The sequence below is a fragment of the Balaenoptera borealis genome (genome assembly GCF_965194805.1).
Source record: "Balaenoptera borealis genome assembly, chromosome: 13".
NCBI classification, from domain to species: domain Eukaryota; kingdom Metazoa; phylum Chordata; class Mammalia; order Artiodactyla; family Balaenopteridae; genus Balaenoptera; species Balaenoptera borealis.
Genome location: NC_138870.1, coordinates 61,236,916 through 61,259,406, shown reverse-complemented (window position 1 = coordinate 61,259,406; position 22,491 = coordinate 61,236,916). Strand labels below are relative to the sequence as shown.

At 36.4% G+C, this 22,491-nt stretch overlaps 1 protein-coding gene across 1 annotated transcript in view; it reads right to left on the bottom strand.

Annotated features, from left to right (window-relative positions):
* The window catches only part of TRHDE (thyrotropin releasing hormone degrading enzyme), a 416,748-nt gene that overhangs the window by 106,029 nt on the left and 288,228 nt on the right, over positions 1-22,491 (bottom strand). Inside the window, exons 8-10 of the mRNA XM_082351569.1 lie at positions 10,863-10,928; positions 10,006-10,193; positions 4,709-4,797 (exon numbers count right to left, since the gene is read on the bottom strand). Of these exons, the coding sequence (XP_082207695.1) occupies positions 4,709-4,797; positions 10,006-10,193; positions 10,863-10,928 (343 nt within the window). The remainder of the gene's footprint in view (positions 1-4,708; positions 4,798-10,005; positions 10,194-10,862; positions 10,929-22,491) is intronic.

Here is a 22,491-nt window from a genome sequence, read left to right as displayed (position 1 = left end):
CAAGACCCTGTCAGCCACACAGCTCAGAAGAAAAGGGAGAAAAAAAATGAAAGAAAGAAAAAAATATACATATATATAAAATAGAAGTTATTAAAATAAAAAATATATATATTATTAAAAATAAAAAATAAAAAACAAAAGAAAAAAAGAAAGAAGAGAGCAACAAAACCAATAAACAAATCCACCAATGATAACAAGGGCAAAGAACTATATTAAAAAAAAAAAGAAAAGAAGGACAGATAGAATCCTAGGACAAATGGTAAAAGCAAAGCTATACAGACAAAATCACACAGAGAAGCACACACATACACACTCACAAAAAGAGAAAAAGGAAAATATATATATATATATTAAAAGCAAAAGGAAGAGAGCAAGTCAGTCAATAAACAAGTCTACCAATGATAATAAACTCTAAATACTAAACTAAGATAAACATAAAACCAGAAACAAATTAGATGCAGAAAGCAAACCTCAAGTCTACAGTTGCTCCCAAAGTCCACCGCCTCAATTTTGGGATGATTCATTGTCTATTCAGGTATTCCACAGATGCCGGGTACATCAAGTTGATTGTGGAGTTTTAATCCGCTGCTCCTGAGGCTGCTGGGAGAGATTTCCCTTTCTCTTCTTTGTTCGTACAGCTCCTGGGGTTCAGCTCTGGATTTGGCCCCGCCTCTGCATGCAGGTTGCCTGAAGGGATCTTTTCCCCGCCCAGACAGGATGGCGTTAAAAGAGCAGCTGATTAGGGGGCTCTGGCTCACTCAGGCCGGGGGGAGGGCAGGGTACGGAATGCGGGGCGAGCCTGTGGCGGCAGAGGCCAGCATGACGTTGCAACAGCCTGAGGCATGCCATGTGTTCTCCCGGGGAAGTTGTCCCTGGATCACAGGACCCTGGCAGTGGAGGGCTGCACAGTCTACTGGGAGGGGCGGTGTGGATAGTGACCTGTGCTCGCACACAGGCTTCTTGGTGGCTGCAGCAGCAGCCTTAGCGTCTCATGCCCATTTCTGGTGTCCGTGCTGATAGCCGTGGCTCACACCCATCTCTGGAGCTCATTTAGGCGGTGCTCTGAGTCCCCTCTCCTCACACACCCTGAAACAATGGTCTCTTGCCTCTTAGGCAGCTCCAGACCTTTTCCCGGACTCCCTCCTGGCTAGCTGTGGCGCACTAGCCCCCTTCAGGCTGTGTTCACGCCGCCAACCCCAGTCCTCTCCCTGGGATCCGACCTCCAAAGCCCGAGCCTCAGCTCCCAGCCCCCGCCCGCCCCGGCGGGTGAGCAGACAAGCCTCTCAGGCTGTTAAGTGCTGGTCGGCACCGATCCTCTGTGCGGGAATCTCTCCACTTTGCCCTCCACACCCCATTGCTGCACTCTCCTCCGTGGCTCTGAAGCTCCCCCCCCCCCCCACCGGTCTCTGCCAGTGAAGGGGCTTCCTAGTGTGTGGAAACATTTCCTCCTTCCCAGCTCCCTGCCCGAGGTGCAGGTCCTGTCCCTATTCTTTTGTCTCTGTTTTTCCTTTTTTCTTTTGCCCTACCCAGGTACGTGGGTACCCCTGTTGCTGCACTCTCCTCCATGGCTCCAAAGCTTCCCCCCCACCATCCCCTGTCTCCACCAGTGAAGGGGCTTCCTAGTGTGTGGAAACCTTTCCTCCTTCACAGCTCCCTCCCACTGGTGCCGGTCCCACACCCAGGTATGTGGGGAGTTTCTTGCCTTTGGGGAGGTCTGAGGTCTTCTGCCAGCGTTCAGTAGGTGTTCTGTAGGAGTTGTTCCACATGTAGATGTATTTCTGATATATTTGTGGGTAGGAAGGTGATCTCCACGTCTTACTCCTCTGCCATCTTGAAAGTCCTCTCTTTTCCTAACATTTGGCATTAAATTTATTCCCTTCCATTGCACCTTAATTAATAGCCAGTCAACATGCAGGCTACTACATATATGAATGTCTGCATTCTCAGCAGTTTCATAGTAAAAACAAAAGAGACAAATCCTTTACCTACTTTCAATAATTTAAAAATTTGTTTTAAAACAATTTTTAGACTAAAATTATCTGTGCCTCAGCTTGGAATGAATTAGATAATCATCTGACACCACAAAAAATTGAAGTGTCAAGAGCATTTATTGATTCAAATAAAATTCATACTTTATATTGTTCACCAATGACTTGACCTTAGTATCATGTGACATCAAATTGATATTACTGATAATGAAAAATTATAAAAACATTGATCTGATTGTTATAATTAAAAGGTGGAATTTTTTATATATGTTGATAAGAATTGATCAGAATATATTCTTACTGTTTCTGTGAAGAAACATTTTTCATTACTATTAGTTGACTATATTTTGAAAAAAAGGGGATCTAAAAGGAGACAAATTTAACAATCTTTTATTTTTCCTAATCCTTGTCTGGTGTCAGTTTTCTCTTTGTCATCAGAATGAAGGAGTTCGAGACAGAACTAAATATATTTAGAACAAGACTAAACAGGGAAAATAGAAAGGTTGCCTTTCTTTTTGGTCCCACTTAGAAAATTCTTCCAGATTTATGTATTCATAAAGTTTTCAAGAAACATTTACTCGGTATGAACATTCCATGCAAAAGCCTTAACATTTCGACTAAGATAATGTTTATCAACCAGAAGACTCTGCTATGATTTAATGAAATATGACACATTACACTCTGCAGGTTGCACACTACACAACTTTGGGGTGAGGGAGCGTGCAAGTAATATCACAGTCCACGTAAATATCATCTCCCAGAGTTACACACCACACAAACTATGCATCTGGGTATAACACATAAATGTATTACCATAGGGGACGTTTTAGGCAAACATACGGTTTGAAATATCATGTTGCTATTATTCCTGATTAATAATAAAAGACTGTAAATAAAAGCAACCTCTCAAATACAACCTGTTGTCATTGGTCAAGAAAAGCCATGATAGTAATAACCTAAAGTGGAGTATAATCTGTTTCACTATGCTGTACACCCGAAATTGATATAATGTTGTAAATCAACCAAACTTCAATAAAAACAAAGAAATAAAAAGAAAAGCCATGATACTATTCTAGATACTCTGTGTGGAATAAGCGGGTACCATGAATAACAGCATAGACATAACCAGGGAGTTATAGAGGAAATGGACCTGGGAAAAGTATTCAAGAAGAATCAGACTTGCCCTGAATCCCTGCATTGCCTAAAAGTGAAAGTTGGGGCTGATCCTGACATTTGATCAGTGTCTTTGCACTCTTCTAAGTTCCCATTTTCATTCTACCTTCCAGTGAGAAATGTTTTATTTCTGAAAACTGTTCTATTTCGTGTTCCTAGCAATCCTATGGAGCGATGACTTCATTCTAATAGCTGAATCATTACGATAGAAGCTCACTGCTTTCACTCATCACTTCATAATAAATTATGTAGATAAATAAAACAACTACATGAAGATAAAGAGAAGTATAAAGACAATAGACTAAGTGTGAATTCAGAATCATGGTATAAAAACTAATTTGAAGAAATGAAAAGAATAGATTATAGTAAGCAATTTAAAGGAGAAACACCAATACATTTTAAAGTAAGCATTTCAATGCATCACTACATTACATATGAATGTTTCACACACAATGTATATAAATGAAAGCACATATTTTCATAATATGTGATGATGTGTTAAAAATACAACAACATGAAAATCTGAATAAAAATTCAACTGGCAAAACAAGTGTTTATATTTCTGGTAAGCAGATTAGATTCTGCTGTGAGACCTTTTTCTTATATGTATGTGTGTACGTATTTTAAGCACTTACATCTCCCTAATAGGAGCAAGACTGAGGAGAGGAAACAATATTTTTGCTGTTTATTTATACTTCACCTTACTTCAAAAACAGATTTGTGGTTGTTTAAATTATGCTTACAAAATAGCAAGAAAACATAAAGTAGCAGAATGTGAGAAAGGAGTAAGAAAAACAAAATGTGGGCATACTTGACCATTTAAATCTAAATGAAATGTTACATAAAAGATGATAATTGGCTTTTTCTTCAATTCAATGGAAAACAGAAATAAAAGAGACCTGTTTCACACTCTAGTATGAAGCATTTAGATTGGATTCAAGAAATAGCTTTCTGACAGTGAATTGAAATAGGTAACTATCTTATTTGAAGATATTTAGAAATAGAATAGAATCTCATCTTTCTCTGCTCCTTGAGAGTTGACCCTACCTAAGGGATGGTTTCATGACCTAGCAAGCCTCTCCCTTCTGGCCCTATAATTATCTAATTCTACAGAGAATATTGCCTCACCCATTCTTTAAAGAGCTAGTCTGGTAACGAGAAGATAGCTAGAAAATGGAATTAAAAAATGTGGCCTGTGTTTCAGTATCCGGCATACTGTTCTATTGGGAGTTACGATTGTAATTCTATTACATTCAGGATTATAAAGTGGTATAAAGTTTAAAGCAGTTAAGATTAGTACTACAAGTACTTAGATTTGAATTTTCCCTTTACCATCAGAGACACAAATAAATTTAATAATTATATCAGCGGACTGAAATTAGACTATGTAAAAACTATACTATATTATACTTAAATTTATAGAGGTAATTCCTCTATATTCTCTCTCTAATTTGTCTTTATTCACATTTTTATAACAGCTGATACAAGAGGTTAAGTTGCTAAATAATTATCTGAAACCAAATTCTCAGGGAGAATATATTTTTTACCTGATTTGTTAGACACCCAAATAATTGCTTCTGAAGACACATGGTTTCTATTTCCTACCACAATAGTTAATGGGATCTGCCACAGGTAACTGCAAAATAAAAGAGAAACTTTAAGAATAAAAATGGTTATAACAAACAAACAACATTTCCTATGCACCTCCTATGTGATTTTTCTTATTCTCTTTAGGAGAATTTTTTAAATTCCCCAGTCATAAATGTAAGGAATAGGCCAAGAAGATGAATTCACTCATTCAATGTTGCTAAGCAGACTTGGCCTCTAAGAGTTTTAATTTCAACACAAAAGGTGGACTACCAACAAAACAATTTACCTTGGGAAAAAAGATTTGCATTTTACATGAGGGATAAAAAGTAGCTAAAATCTATAAATCTGAGCTGCACTATATATTGAGTAAAGTCTTAAAATAACTCCTTTCTACTTGATTCTGCATTAGATTAATGCCCGTTCCAGTGGTTTCATGCATTTACATTTCAACATTCTCCTCATTTACTTGTTTAACTATTCTTAAAAAACACCTTTGTCAGATTTTATAGAAAGGATAATACAGCACACATAAAGTTATTCAGCAAAGTAGGGGCAAAAAGCAAAGCTGATCAGATCCCCCTAAAATCCAGATCAATACAAAGAACACCGTGGGACACAATGCTTTGTTTTCTGAAATGGAATTTCCAAATTGATGTGTGAAATCAACCACCAGTGTGCAGGGATCAGTCATGAGTCTCAGCTATTAAAGAGAAGCGTTTTCTAGAACATGACTTTTTATAGGATAAAAATTTAGGCCTAAACTTGTACATGAAGTAATATTAATTTAACCTCAAATGAGCAACCGGAGATAAACTGCATAGTCTTACAATAAAATCCAATGACTACATTTTGTTCCCCTAAAATATAGCCAGGTTATGTTAACCAATCATTGCACCATTAGCAACAGGAATAGTCAACAATATGCAGTATGAGAAAAATATTTCTGACCTGAAAACTGTAAGAATACTCTATGAGCTCAGTAACTATGGGAGTTAATGGAGAATTGAGAATTTTTCAGGGAACAAGTCTGGGGCTATGTAACTAAAAATAGAATGAATACGTCTTTTGATGGGGGGAGGACATCTCCAAATCTGTCATATGGAATTTGATTATTATTTTATCATTTCACGTCTCCCATTCACAATAATCAGAATTTAGTAATAGCAAAAATCCAAATGGAAGACTGGAAGAAATTCCTAGTGTTATACCAACTGCTATCTCCAACAAAGAAAGTTAATATGTTTAAGATTCTAAATTTTAAAAGTATATGTTATACTTAATCAGACAAACATTTCTGAGTGCCAACTATGTGGAGACATGCTGCTATACCGAATGGACTCCGGACAATTGGTCAGGAAATAAACAACCTATTGTAGCGGAACAGGTATTGTTTGTAAGGTAGACATTGGTGAACGCCAACCCATGTACACTCTTTAACAAATATCCCCAAGCTCATAACATGATACCAAGAATATGCTACAAGTATTTAATAATGGATTTACTGTTAGGAAGATACAGAGAATTTATATAATAAATTTATATATAAATATATATAGCTGTTCTCTAAAAATAATGAATCTTTTTGATTAACTGAAATTATTAGGTAAGAGACAACAATGCCTGACTCTGCATCTGATTCTCGAATTAAACTATGAACTCATTTTTGTTCATTTTGTTCATAGATCTTTCAAAAGCCTGGAAATGAAATGCTTCCATAAATTGCTGTTGAAATGGATTGAATGAGATTGAATTGAAGTAAAATAAAAGGAACTATATCAGTCTATAATAAGACAGAGATTAACTTTATGAAATTGATTTTTTTAGTACAGATCGTCTATATTGAGTTGGGGCAACTAAATTTTGAAGGCAAATAAATATCAGTTAAAGGGCCAGAAATATATAAAATTGAAGATGTTTAAAACTCTTCAAGGATAAATGTGTCTTTTTTATAGCATGATCATAAAATGTTTATGAAATAGTATTTGCCCCTAATATAAACATACTTATAATTTTACATTTATTTAAACTGTATCCTTCTAAATAATGAAACTAGAAATTACAATAAAAATTGATGTTTTGATTTTGAGTTTTAGCAAAAGTCTCTAAAGTCAAGAAAGAGGGGTTCATATCAATACCTGCATTGTTGCTTACAGACAATTCCACATACAAGAAACTTCCTAAATGGCAGACACTGTACTGTATAGCAATGTTCAGATGCAAAAAAAGAAGTTAACTTTAAGGTATTGCAATACAAACATTGGGGCATTTTGTAAAACTTTTAAAATACCCTCTATATTTTTCCTAAGAATGTTTTTGGCCTCTATTCTGTGTGTGTGTGTGTGTGTGTGTGTGTGTATGTATGTATATACATGTACAGAGACACACACACAAAATCTATACATCATCACAAAGACAAAGTAAAAATTACAAATCACCAAGCACATCTGAAATTTCTATTATTTCTGAATTGCTATACTATCAATACTATACAAGTTATTTTCCTTAACTTTCCAAACAACACATATTTGATCTTCCCACCAATTTCATTAAGATCAAAGAAAGCATGGCAATTATGTTGCTTTATGATTACAACTTAAAAGGCTAGAAGACCCTAAACATTGTGGGTGAAAAGCTCTGTGTGGTGTGCTGTAAAAAAATCCAAAACTGCAGTGAGTTATGTTAAAAAAGAAACTAGAAAAAAGAACCTGTGAAATTAAATTGTGCCCCCGCCCCTTAAGGTTAACTTGAATTTTAGTCATCTCATTTTAAGAAGAAAAAAACAAAAACAATGCATTTCAAAAGACCCTCAAGATATTTTTTATTTAACAGTCCCTGGGACTACCTCTCTTCATCGTAGGTCACATTTTTATAATAAAGCAATGTTTATTCTAATGATTATGTTAAGGTAGAAAAGCGTAGGTGCTTATTTTAGCTGGAGTGAAAAAACTTTTTAAAAAATGGTACCAATATTAGTGAAGCATTAATGTAGATGCCATGAAAAATGGTTCCGTGGTTGCTATCATCGGACCCAAAACAAAAGGAGATAAATGTAATTCTCTGTAGCACAGGACTCCAAGAAGCTCCATACGTATAGGAGACATTACTGAACATTACAATGTATTAACTTTATAAAGAAAAAAAAGCTAAACAAATTCACAATTTCCCAAATACCAAAATGCTAGCAAATATTTTACTCACTTTCACATATCAACTAACTTTATGCAATTATTATATAAAGATCTTTCCTTTCTATTCTGTAATATAGCTACCACATATGAAAAATATGATTACTATATACATTAAAAATGTTCTAGGCATGTTGTAGTGATATTCCAGTGTCCTCTACAAAATTGAAGACAAAGAATTGATTATACTGTCACAGAAAATATCCACAATTCATGGGTTTCCTGGCATAAATGGGCACTATGTTTTACTGCATTAACTATTTGCAGTATATGATAAAGGTCTAAGAAGGTTACAGACAAAGGGCAGATAGAATTGGTATTGAAGCTTTGACCACAATGTTATAGTGAATTAAATTATCAATAATATAAAACTGAATACTAAAATTTTAACTGCAAACTTTATTATTTCAAAATAGATATAAAATAAATTTTGAGACTGATGGAATGCCATGCATTATCTCACTCAATATTTTCTATGCCAAGTTCTCAGCGTTCAAAACCATTCATATGATTTTATAACTCCAGCAAAAGCAAAGCTCTGTAAAAGCTTTGTATAGGTATATATACCTATACAGCCTGGGAGAAAGTCTTCCTTTAAAGAGTCAGACTTGCGGCCGATACATCTGGCTCATATTATAGGTTGACCGAGTATTTTTGTTCAAAATTTGTTCTGTCATCTGCATGTTCTTTATGTTTTTCTGCATCAGTGATGCTTGTGTAAGAATGATCATTCTCAAAGGCAAAGCCTGAGTCTCTCTAACTTTGCCACAGTCAAGTAGTTTTTATGTACTTCCTGACAAGGCCAGGGTTGATGCCTAAGCAGGTTTCACCTGGGGCCAGGCGGTGGTTGACCAGAAGCAGTGTTTGGCAGCTGTGAGGAATCCAGGTTGGGTGAAGGGTTGACAGAGTCACATCCTGACAGCATGGCAGGATAATACCCTGTATTCCACAGGTGCAAACCGTTAGATTACAAGGGCAGTCTGCTGAAGGGCAGTGTATATAATGAGCAGGAGATTTAAGACAATACTTTAAGTGGGTTCCCAATTTAGTCACCAGAAAACATTCATGAATTTCTCAGTCACTTCTACCTGGACCCTGCCTTGGAGCTACCTTACTTAGGTATGATTTTCATTCCTCTTAGAGATAACAAAGAAAGCTTAATGCGTGCTTCATATATCCTAGATACTGATGGATGATAAAATCAGATTCCTAATATTCCAGATGGGAGACAGCATGAGCAGTCTAACCCCAACACCTCATTTTATTTATTAATTTTGACCTCCATCCCTCCCTGTCCTGATCCCAACCTCTTACCCGGATATCTTAGAAAAAAATAAAATGAAATGATTTAACTGCTATCTTTCCTTGGCTCAGCTTTAATAAAGTACAAAAGAGTGGGAAAACATGAACTAGAAAAGAATCACTACATGCTGAATTTTCAGTAATTAAATAAGAATTTCAAATGAAAGTTAAAGTAACAACAAGTCAAATTCTATGTATGTTGTGTTAATGGTTTTTAAACACTAAAAGTGAGGGAAGAGAATGTATTTTGATACTAAGTGGCATTGATACTTAGACCATTTTAAATGGATCTAGTTTGAGTTCCTCTGGCTCAGACACTATTTAGTCTGGTTGTGGGGTTTTGATTGTTTAACTAGTCTTTCTGGATTGTTAGTTTCTGTTCTTGTCTATTCTACAAATCTCAGTTTTCTCAATACCATTTAACCCACTTTAAAGTACTTTAACTTTCTTAAATTTAATTCAACAAACGTTTACAGGGAAAAGTAAAAAACAAAATCACACACTATTGTTTTAAATGACCATGATAATTTAAATCCTGTCTTCTTAAACAAAATAACTTTAGCATGCTGCCACCTTGATAGTTAAAATATCTGGAAATGGGAGTAAAAGAGAGTTCAAAATGAAAATACCATATGTAAATAAAGAAATGAAAACTATATTTCAAGTACATTTCATAATTCTGTTATCAATTATTTTTAAAATGTTAAAATGCAAAGTGAAACATAAAAAACAAAAGCAATTTTTTCACATAAACAACAGAGTTGTACCTGTTATTTTGAGGTTCATGTGCTTTAGTTTTAGCACTGATGTCATAAATAAAATGTTGCTGGGTAATTATTATTCTATTTTCTGCTGTTGCATTTCCCAAGATGGTGATAACAGGATAACCCATCTGGAGTGTCCACTGATCCATTACTTCTTGTATATTTACATACTTTCCAGTCCTTTTTAAAGCCTTTATAACCAAAATTGTAAAAATTAATTTTATAAACATAAACTATAAACATAATTAACATTAAACCATTTTCATATTTACTTTTATGATTTACTTAAGTATGAAACCATTTAAAATCGGTGAAACTAATATAATGTGTTAGTAAAATTAATCTTCTTGCCTTAGCTTAAGCTTCATGAATATATATATATATATATATATATACATAGAAATAAAAACTTTATTAACATTAAAGTTTTTACCTAATGGAAGGTAAAATATATTTTATTGTTAAAGCAAGTACTTACTTGCAGCATCTTTAAGTATCCCCAGTATGTCTAGTATTAAACTTAAATACTTGTTATTCACTTACAGAGAAAAAATTCTTTACCATCCATATTTCACTCAAACATGAATATCTGACACCCTATTAAAATTATATTTCAGAAGTATTATCATGTTTGAAAGTAGGCAAGGTATCTTTAACTACCATTGTAGCTGAATTAATTTTAAACCTCATAATCCTTATAATATAATACATCAAATATAAAACAAGAAACCAATATCAAGAAAAGGGAAATATAAAAAGTAAAAACAAACCATCAGTGTCAATAAAAGTTATGAATGTTTTATAAACTCAATTCAAATATTCAAGAAGAGGCTTTGGCTTTCAAGCTTCCTATACTTTACCTCTGATAGTGTATTCCAGAGATCGTTTCTGGCTGCATTGCCATACTTATGAATAGTTAAGTAATCCTACAAAGAATATAAAATTGTAATTATAATTCAAAGGCTAAGCAATTTCCACTAAACACATTTATTTCTCAATTCGGTTAACCATTTCCATTTGTTGGAACTGCCTTAACACAAAGATAAAGACGTGCAAAAAAGATGAAGAATCTCATTTTAAAATATTCCAAAGAGATTGAACTATAGCATATTTCTTAATTAAATCATCAAACAATACTAATCTCTTAAAATTTATTTTCATAGCCATAATCACTTCTTATGGATTTCCAGGGTCAAAGATCTTCCTCTAATTTAGCAAGTCAAACTCAGGCAATTTTGAAGAAACTACCTGTGCAATGAAATATTTAGGGGAAACTTTCTCATCAGGCTTTCATGTTGAAGTGTTGAAAAAAATATCTTGTTTTATGGAAAAAGGAAAAAAACAACCTGACCGATATATACTGATGTGAAGAGGGATTGTTTTGCCAAAAAGGTGATGACTATCTCCACAACTCGTGCAGTTCCCTGTCTCTCTGCAAAGACAGGCTACCTAATACAAAAATGATATATACATATTTCCATGAGTTTGAAACACATATTAATATTTAATAAGAAAAGGTCAATCCTAAGTTTATTTAATATTTTTAAGCTTAGGACTTCACATTTCCCATTTTCAATCATTAGTAGTTTAACGTACATACTTTCTATCTGATTCATGTCTGTTCCCTTCTAAGAAGCGTGGTTTATGTCACTGTGAATGTGTTACTTAGTTACGGCTACTTGGCATTATTTTTTTTTCTGAATCCAAAGTGGAAAAATCAATAGAAAACAGTGTTTTATATAATGAAACAGTGTCCCCTCCTTCATCTGAAATTCCATTATCTCTACAACACCTAGGTAGTAGACAAAATCTTAATTTACATCATAGTACTAAAACTGAAAAAATTTTGCTGACTCCTTTCAGTACTTTATGTAGAGTGGAATACTTTGGGGATAATTAAAGTTGGGGAAGCAAATTTTCTGAAATACAAATTGTAGCACCACCTGTGACAGATTCAACTTTCTCGGTAACTCACAGCACAGCAAATGGCAACTCCCACTTAATCAGACTCCTAGAGATGCAGTACTCAACACTAACTTAGCAACCACAAATTCATAGTCGTCATCAGGTGTTAGGAATAACTTTACTGAAAAACTACAAGCCTGAATGACCAATCTGAATCCTAACTTTGGCTTTGAACATGCCACATGAGGCATTTCCAATTAGAACTCAAGGACCAGGATTTAAATCGGCTATTTCAGATTTAGTTGTCAGAATTATTTTTTATGCTTGTTTAGCACTCAAGTGAATAAATTTGGGGAAAATAGGAATTATGAAACATAAATTAAAATTTTATTTTAAATAAATAATAATAATGCTATAATAATAAAGTTTTAACATTAGAACTATTTATTATTGGGTTCTGTTTATGTATAGTGCTGCTAGGATAATCCAAAAGAGGGAACAAAGGAATACTACATAGACCTTGAAAGGTCCAATACATAACTACAGGTTTCTCTTCACAGACAGATCATAAAAATCCAACGGTTCATGATATGAGTTGACCTTGGCCCAATACTGATCATCAACTTGAGCTCTTGGTTCCCTCCCCAATTCAGAATAAAGTTCAAATTTACATTTCAAGCAGCCTGAAATGGCAATTATCCAAGTTTAGGAAGGCGCTCCAACTTGTCTGCCTCAGTATTCAGGGCAGATCACATGCCTTCTTGGACTCCCAGCAGCCCCAGTTTTCGGGTGTTACTGGAATCCTACATATGTCACCTCTTTTCTCCGTTATAAAACTCAAATGTTTTCCTTAGTTATTTTAGCCTTCCTCTTGCACAAATATAGTCATATTTTGAATTGAGGAAATTTTGATTTGTCTTTGTAGAAAAACAAAACCACTTAAAACAATAGTGAGTGTGGTTTTTTGATGATCAATCATTTATTTATTTGTCCATTCCACAAAATGTATGGTGCACTTTGCGTGTGCCAGGCAGCTTACCAGGTGCTGGGGCAACAGTGGTGGAGAAAAGTTTACTGAGAATAACTAGAAATACTGAGATGTGATTTGTGTAGGAAGGTTTCTGTGACTGAAACTGGGGAAGTCTTGATACAATAACCAGTTGATAAGATGAATCAAATATTTGGTATGAGATTGAATAAGATTTTAAGTTCTGGTCAAACCTACAAGTCACTGAATTTGGAAATGGCTGGAGTTATGAACCTGAAATGAAAATTTATATTTATATTTATGTGTATGAAAATCAATCAACAGTAGATTTGACATAATATAAAGTAGAAGAATGATTTAATATTAACACTGTAAAGAGAATTGTGGGTTCTCTATACAAAGTATTTCAGAAACAGTAGAGCTGTTGAAAAGAGTAAAACAAAGATGACCACTAGAATATTCTTAAGGAACATAACCAACAATATAAACTGATTAAAAGTTAAAAGCAGGGACTTCCCTGGTGGCGCTGTGGTTAAGAATCGCCTGCCAATGCAGGGGACACGGGTTCAAGCCCTGGTCTGGGAAGATTCCACATGCCGCGGAGCAACTAAGCCAGTGCGCCACAACTACTGAGCCTGCGTGCCACAATTACTAAAGCCTGTGCACCTAGAGCCCGTGCTCCACAACAAGAAAAGCCACCGCAATAAGCCCGCGCACCACAACAAAGAGTAGTCCCTGCTCACCGCAACTAGAGAAAGCCCGCGCTCAGCAACGAAGACCCAGTGCAGCCAAATAAATAAATTTATTTTAAAAAAAGTTAAAAGCATGTTAAGCAAAAGTATATTCTGATACATAAAGTGCAGGAATGGGAGTCTGTCTTTGTTCACATCCATACTCCAACACTCCCTAGTTGTATGATCTCTGGCAAGTCACTTAACCCTTTGTGCCTGTCTTCACATCTAGAAAATAAGGATAATAAAAGTACCTGCTGCATAGAATTTTTCTGAGAAATAAATGATTTTAATATCTGTACAGTGTTAAAAAGTGAAGAATGCTTAACACAGTAATGTCTATTCAATAGACAGTAGCTGCTATAATCTTATTAATCATTTCAGGTTACAGGTTGGAAAACTGAGTAACAAAAGCAAAAGCATCATTAACGATAATAATTAAAGAACATAGTACATGAAAACAATATTTGCCTCCCTTTTAGCACTAAGTTGCTTTATATTTTATTTCATTCAATCCCAAGATGACATTTATGAGTTAGATGTTATCATCCACACTTAATAAATCAAAACACTGGAACTCAGAGACTCCGGCCCATGTCCAAACCCCATATCTGTGCACACATCTGCTGACCTAAATCCAATATCTACGAGACGACACACAGCTGACTAAGAGTCATGTTCAAAGCTGAACTCATTGTCCTCCCCTATATCAGCTCCTTTTGGGAGCCCTTCCCCAGGGATGACCCTTCCATCCACCTCAACCAAGGAGTCATCTTTGATGCCTTTCTCTCCCTTTCCACCACATTCAGGTAATGATCCACATCCTAAATAGCCCCCTAATATTCCCCCTTCCTTTTAGCTGTTTGACAGCCACTCTACAGTATTTTGCCCAGATGACTACGACTGCTACTACTTCTGCTTTGTCCCTTTCAAATCTAATCTCTTTCACGCAGTCATGAATGAATACTTTTCATCAGATATACATATGAATCCCTGCTGTCTTCAGAATATAGTCCAAACATACCTCAATGTAACTTAAAGTTGTCCCTCAGAGTCTGGTCTCTCTGTACCTCTCCAATCTCATCCATTACTTTGTTGGCCCCCTGCCTCAACTTAACCATTTTCAACTTTCTTGCAGATGTCTAATGCATATTTTCTCCCTTTTCTAGTTCCCTGCACAAGCAGTTCTCTACACACCCTTTTCCCCTTTGCCCATTTAAATTCAATTCAATCTCCAGGACTCAAGTCTGCATGTCCTTCGGGAATCCTTTCTTGCCCATTCCCACCCCCTTCCTAATTCTGAGTTAAGCACCCCTCTTATATTCTTACATGCGTCACCATATAAGAGCAATTATCACACTGTTATAATTGCCTGTTTACTAGTTTGACTGCCCATATAGTCTGTAAACTCCATGAGAGTGAGGACCCTGTGATTTCTGTTTACCACTATTTAACCAGCATCTATGTGCCCAGCCTGGTACCCAGTAGATGCTCAATATATTTGTGTGATTTCTGACTTTCCTTATGCAATATGCCTTTCTGTTGACAGCTGACAATGCAGTAAAGAGAGGTTTCTTGTACCTATCATGTTCCCCCTAAATGTTATATTTAAACACTAAATACTTAATTTATTATTTCAGTATTTGTCGGATATATAACTTGCAATGATATGTGCAATTGGCTCTGATGTCATCAAAAGACTGTAAACTTTTGGGTATGAGACCGTTTTTTGTTTAACTTTCCTTGCTAACAAGTGACACGGTTCATAACATTTTATATATAAAAGCCAATGGGACTAATAAAGACAAGGGGAAAAGTGAAAAGTGAGCTGAGGAAGTAAAGCACTATTATCTTTTAAGATTTATGTGGAAATAATTATGGAATACTTGCTCTACTATTAACGAGCGCTTCAGCATGTTGAAACAGAGGATCAACCATATAAATGGTTTATTCCTCAGGACACGGAGGGACAGTTTGATAAAAATCAAAGAGGTATGGACTGGCTTGTATGTGTTCAGCTGCAAATAACAAAAAATCCACCCTGGGATGACTTTTTTTAATAACAAGATTTATTCTTTCCTACTATAAGAAGGTAAGATAGAGCCGCAGCTCTTTTCCTATGGAATTCTTTTGGCCCCATCTTTACTTAAGTTTTGGCTTTATCCTCAGATTTGGGGCTAGATGGCTGTAGCAGTCCCATGCATTCAGATGTAACATCGCACAGACGAAAATATGGAAATTTTCCCTGAGAATCTCTTTTTAAGAATCAGAAAAACTTTCCCTCAAATCCTACATCAAACTCCCCACGTTTCCCATTTAGCCGAATTCTATCATGTGCTCTAATCAAAATCTGTTAGTGAAATTTTTTTGGGGGGGATTGCACAAGTCAGGACCCAGTCCTATGAAGTATATGATTATATAGATGAGGATGAGAATGCAAACAAAATCAAAATTTGGTTAATAAGAAAGAAGAGGAGACTAGCTTATGGGTAGACCACCCACAGTGTTTTCTCCAATGAGACGAGGGATGCAAGTCCAGGCCTCAGTGACACTGGGAAGCAGGATCCCTTCTACTTGCAAGAATAGTCTGGGAAATGCCAGGTAAATCGAGCATTGATTTTTCTGACTATGTGACAAGAAGTCTGAAGCAAGGGTTTAAAGTATTGTTCCTTTCTATTAAGAATAATTGTACCTCAAAATATTTGTACTGGGCATTTGTCATTCTTTTGGCTTTCTGGTATTTAAACACCACTTTTATATGAGGGCGATAACTCATCATGGAATCTTAGAGGAAAGTGAGGGCTCTCTCACTTGAAATGGAAGGGACAAAATTCTAAATCCTCTCCACTCTCCCTGTCAGCTAAAACATGGACACAAGTGGATACTTCATCCCAGGACTGTTACTCCTACAGGATCAATGCAAAGGAGCAGCAATCACTGAAATTACATCCCCTGTAATGGTGACATCGAGGGTCCAGATACAGTCATGCTAATGGCAGCAAACGAACCAGCCAGTACTATGACATGACCTTGGCTAGGTTTCTTAATTTCTGCGTCTCCTTTAGTTCCTATTATCTGTTTTGTAAGCCTGATTCTCCACACTTCCCAATGATTCCAAGGACTGCCCTACATCCTTCCAAAAAATTCCTTTTTTGCTTAATTTAGTCAGAGTTTGTTTCTGTTGCTTGCAACCCAAAGTCCTGACTGATACAACACTAATGGGTGATACAAAACAAAGATGTCTTACATTTTCTTGGTTTCCTCAGCAAGAAAAATAGAAACAATCTCTCAGGACTTATGCAAAATGTAAAACAAAGAACACCCAGTTCTACTTAGTAAATCAACTGGGCTTTTATATGATTAGGTATGGAGGAAAGAGGTGGATAGTTTAAAAAAAAAGAGGCAGATAAGAAGGTTGGAAAAAAAGATATGAAAGTTCCACAGAGAGGAGTGCACAGAGAGTGACAAGAATAAAAAATAAAACTCTGCAAAACTTGTGTCTTAAACAAAGCTTCTAGAGCAGAGGCTTTTAAATTGGGAACTATAAGGTCTAAAATTAAATATTTGTAAGTGTGGGCATTATTAGGGTAAAGTGATCTTAAAGGGATCCATGGACACAACAAAAGCAGATTAAAAGCTGCCAGATCACAGCAATGTCACACAAGGGTTGGATAAAACCCATTTGAAGCCTGGCCATGCATTTCAGAGGATGTTTCTACATTCCCTGACCTTGAGAAACAGAAGTAAAAGACTAAAACAGTGACAGATGACCAACTAAAACACAAGAAAGCTAGGCTATAGATCAAAATATTATTTTTGTTAATACCTGAATACTGGTTGGAGATTATGAAATTAAGTAAAAACGAGTAGCCAAGTACTGAAAAAGCATTATGCAAAATAAAAGAATGTTTACATTTTAATTCTACTAGATAAGAACCAAGGATAAAAGGAATAAGTAATTATTAAATTATAACAAGTTTCCAAGGAGGAAATCCAGTAAAATAGAAACCATTACCAAACATTTTGAGGTACAGCAGTTTCTGACCACCAGATACAATAAAAAAGAGGTGGAATTTAGGAAGGAAAGTTGTTTGAATAGCTACGATGATAATAGTTGAAAAGTCAGTTATATCATTGTTTGCAGGCCATTTTGATTTTGAGATTTTAAATATGTGTTTAACTTAAATTTACTTTCAGAAGTTGCTTACTTAGATATAGGAATATTCAGATATTTCCATAGGAACAAAAGGGCATTTCACATGTTTTAAAAATCCATTACTCCACCTAATGAGTGTAAATTTTGTAAAATCAGTATACTTTCTTAAAGGGCTGTGAAATATGCCAGAAAATTTTAAATCAAAACAACCTGCTAGCCCATGAAAGATTTTTTTGCCTGTTTGCCTGAAATTACAGACAATGGCGTATTCTCACTTCAGTTCTGTTTTTGCCTATCTTTTATTTACCAATTATAGATCATACCATCAATGCTCCAACATGCAAGAGCATCACCAGAGGCGCAATATTGCCACTGTTGAATTTATACTCCATCCCAGAACAACCTGACAGGGTCCTACACCTGTCAGCAAAATAGCGTGAATGTTAAGTCTATAGGGGTGTTCTGGGGTACTAAAATATCCCCACCTCTCACTTCTGCTGCTAGCTTGAAATATTACTGAGACATAAAATGAATCTATTGGTAAAACTGAAGTTTGTGAATTGCTTTTTCTGAATGCCCTGGTAAAGGGTTTGGACCACAGCAAGCTCACAAAACAGATAAAGTATATCCTGGCCGGTAAGAATATACTGCCTTTTGTAAATCAAGATACCCACTGACTGCAGGCCATGTACATGGAGTTCTCTCACTCAGCCCCCCGTGCTGGTGACTCACTGAGAAGAAAATGAAACTCAGTTGAGAAAGAGGTAGTGTGCATATTCAGAAAAACTAAGAATTCAGGCCAATCCTTACCAGGCATGGGATCTTGGGTAAGATATCTATTTTCTCTAAACCTTAATTTCTTCAACTGGAAAAAGTAGATAATACGGCACTTACTTGAGAACAGTGTGCATAGAAAATGACATAAAACAAGTAAAGCACTTAGGAAGAAAAAAGCCTGCCACACAAAGAAACCAAGAAACTTTAGTTATTTTAAGATCAAGCTCAAGGGAAAAAAGTCTAGAGTCAACATCTTCTTCTTCAACCCTACCTCCAAGAGAGGTCAAAATGTTCTAGAGGCCCAAGGAGATTAAATGGACTAACTTGTAGGAGGAAAGTGCTCAGAGGACATTTTTTTTTTTAATTTTAAAAAGTAAAATTGCAAGGAAAAAAAATTGAGATCAAAGCTTCTTTAGACTTGAGAAAAGCTTAGAAACCTTCCCTTATCCAAGTCTGGAGAAAGAAAGAGACTGTGAGGTCTAGAATTCTGTTTTTCCCAGAGGTCTACTGAGGTGACAAGACCACTAATGGGGGGAGGGGCCCATGAAATGGGGGCACTAGTTAGGTTCCTCAGCACAAAATAGCCATACCTAAGGGAGCACTAAAGCAGCAAAGACACTAATCTTCAGGTGACCAGAAAGGCAAGGCTTGGACAAGATACATACCAAACATTCAAGCAGCATGCACTATCTCTCTTCCTTCCTGAAACTAATATGACTGACTATCAGTGTGGATGGGAACAGACGGTTCTTTGCTGTATGTTCTGGCCTGATAAAGTTCCCTGGAACATTCTCCTATTAATGGGCATGACACAGGGGGAATTCCATAAGGACAGATTAAATTTCCCATATGCTCAGAAGCATGGGGGATTTCTTCTATTCAGTGTTAAAATAATATACACTTACTAATACGTTATTTACTGTTAACATTATTAATGGCGGGTATTTGTCTATCAGATTCTTCCTGCTTTTGTTTCCCTGGTTATCCAGCTGCTATCTCACAGTTTATCTTAATTCCTAACAAACAGTCTCATCTCCTTTGCAGCTCTGTTTTTCAATTAGACTAGCTGGCAAATATCCCATTCCTGGATGAATTCAAGTATTTGCCTTCTTCAAACCTGCACCCATACAGCTGAGCATCACAGGAAAAAATAATGCAATTTAGCAGTTGTGTTTTCTTTTTTTTTTTTTTAATAGAAATTGGTTCACAGTATTTATTTATTTATTTATTTATGGCTGCGTTGGGTCTTCATTGCTGCCCACAGGCTTTCTCTAGTTGTGGCGAGCTGGGGCTACCCTTCACTGCAGTGCGTGGGCTTCTCGCTGCGGTGGCTTCTCTTGTTGCCGAGCACGGGCTCTAGGCACACGGGCTTCAGTAGTTGTGGCACGGGGCTCAGTAGTTGTGGCGCACGGGCTTAGTTGCTCCGTGGCATGTGGGATCTTCCGGGACCAGGGCTCGAACCCGTGTCCCCTGCATTGGCAGGCGGATTCTTAACCACAGCACCACCAGGAAAGCCCCTGTGCTTTCTTATAAATTCATAAGCACCAAACTCAAATAGGCAATCAATAAAATCAGGCAGCCGTGCCTTCTTACTCTTCCCAATCCTCAGCCTTCAAATCTGTCTACTGGGCAGCATTACCTCACTTTCAGCTATTGACCTTGCCTCAGATAACACTAAAAACATAGAATTTGGAATTCCCTGGTGGTCCAGTGGTTAGGATTCGGCGTTTTCACTGCCGTGGCCTCAGGTTTGATCCCTGGTAAGGGAACTAAGATCCCACAAGCCTCAAGGTGTGGCATAATTAATTAATTAATTAATTTTTTAAAAAAGATAGAATTCATCAGAAAATGAACTCCTTTATTTTCCAATTTCCAAATTTACTGGAAGGGTCTCTCCTATCAAAGACCAGTCTTTTTACTGTCTCAAGAACCAAAGTCCCAGTTCTCTCTTTCTTCTGCAACATTATCAAACTCTTCTGTCCTGACTCCTTCTCTACCAGCCTAAAATGAGTACAACTGTCTCCCATCTTTAAAAAACAAAACAGAAACTTTCCTTAGCCCTTATCCTCCTCTAACTACCTACCCTGTTTTTCTGATCTCCTTCCTTGGCAAATTTAAAAAATTTTATCCTACATACACTATCTCTACTGAGGTATTTCCCATCCACTCTTTTTTTTAGATTAATTTTTATTGGAGTATAGTTGCTTTGCAATGTGTGTTAGTTTCTACTGTACAGCAAAATGAATCAGCTATACATATACATATACTCCCTCTTTTTTGGATTTCCTTCCCATTTAGGTCCCCACAGGGCATTAAGTAGAGTTCCCTGAGCTATACAGTATGTTCTCATTAGTTGTCTATTTTATACATAGTATCAATAGTGTACATGTGTCAATCCCAGTCTCCCAATTCCTCCGGACTCCCTCTTCCCCCTTGGTATCCATACATTTGTTCTCTACATCTATGTCTCTATTTCTGCTTTGCAAATAAGATCATCTACACCATTTTTCTAGATTCCACATATGTGTTAATATACATTAGTTTTTCTCTTTCTGACTTACTTCACTCTGTATGACACTAACCCATTCCACTAAAGTCATTAAGTTGCAAATTGCCAAAAGGAACACTTTTTAGTCTTTATTCTGCTCTACCCCTTGGCTGCATTTAACCTCCTTAATCACTTTCTTTTTCTTGAAATAGGCTTTTTTCTTGACACGAGTAACACCATACCCTTGGTGTTCTGCCTGCCTCTCTGACTATTTATTCCACCTCAGTCTCTTTTACCAGCCCCTCCTCTTCCTTCAACCTCCAACTGCTACAGCCCTTCAGGGCTTGGTCTCAGGCCTTCAACCCAGAAACCTCAGAATCATTCCTAGGTACTTTTTCTTCCTCATCTCTCAACTACCACACTCTTCACCCAATCTATCCCAAGGTCCATTTCGTTCTACCTTCAAAAAACATTTTGAATCCATCCATGTTTCTGTACATCTGCTAACTATTTAAGCCTCTGTCATCTCTCACCCGAATATTGAAATATCTTCCTAATTTTATTACCTGATTCCTCCTCTCTCGGTATGCTGATTGCTCCAATCCCAATGTATTATTACAATTAGCCAGATAACTATTTTAAATATAAATAGAGCCATGTTACATTCCAGTTTTAAAACTGTTGAATAGCCTCCCACTGCACTCAGAATAAAACCCAACCCTCTTAAGCACAGTGCATTTCGGCATCCCACAATTAGCTCCTGCCCTCCTCTCCCCCCTCATCTCTTGTCTTTACTAACGCTGCTCATCTATGCTAGTTTCTTTATTTTCCTTGAAAATGCTCAGTTCCTTCCCTCAGCCCTTTGCACAAGCCCTTCCATCTTTCTGGAATGATCTCCCGGGACCCCCACCTCTTTCTCATCCTTCAGAACTGAAGACACATGCCTTCTTCCCAAGAAGGATTTTCTAAACACCTAACCTAAAGTTACCTGACCCACCCACCCGTATGTTATCACACAACATCCGATTTTTCTCCTGCCTAGCATTTATCACACTTAGTAAATAGACCTGTATTTGCTTTTTTCCTTTTTAGCATCTATCTTATCCAGTGATATGATTCATGAGATCAGGGGGCATATCTGCTGTGTGTAGCATGCCCTGAATGCTTGGTATTTATCATAGTGTCTAACATTGAGTGGCTATGTAATAAATATGTGTGGAATAAATGAGTAACTGAACATATCTGATGGGTGAACAACGTGGAAATAAAACTAAAGAGAGCTGATGCAGCAAGAGAAATCACAATTTTGGTTTATTAGCACAAAGCACTAAGAAAAGTTTTTAACACTAAAATGAGTTATTGCTCTTAAGGGGGGAAAAATGATCTGTAACATAATCATAGAGAGAGACCTTGAGCAGAAGAGAAAAGATGAATACAAGAGAAT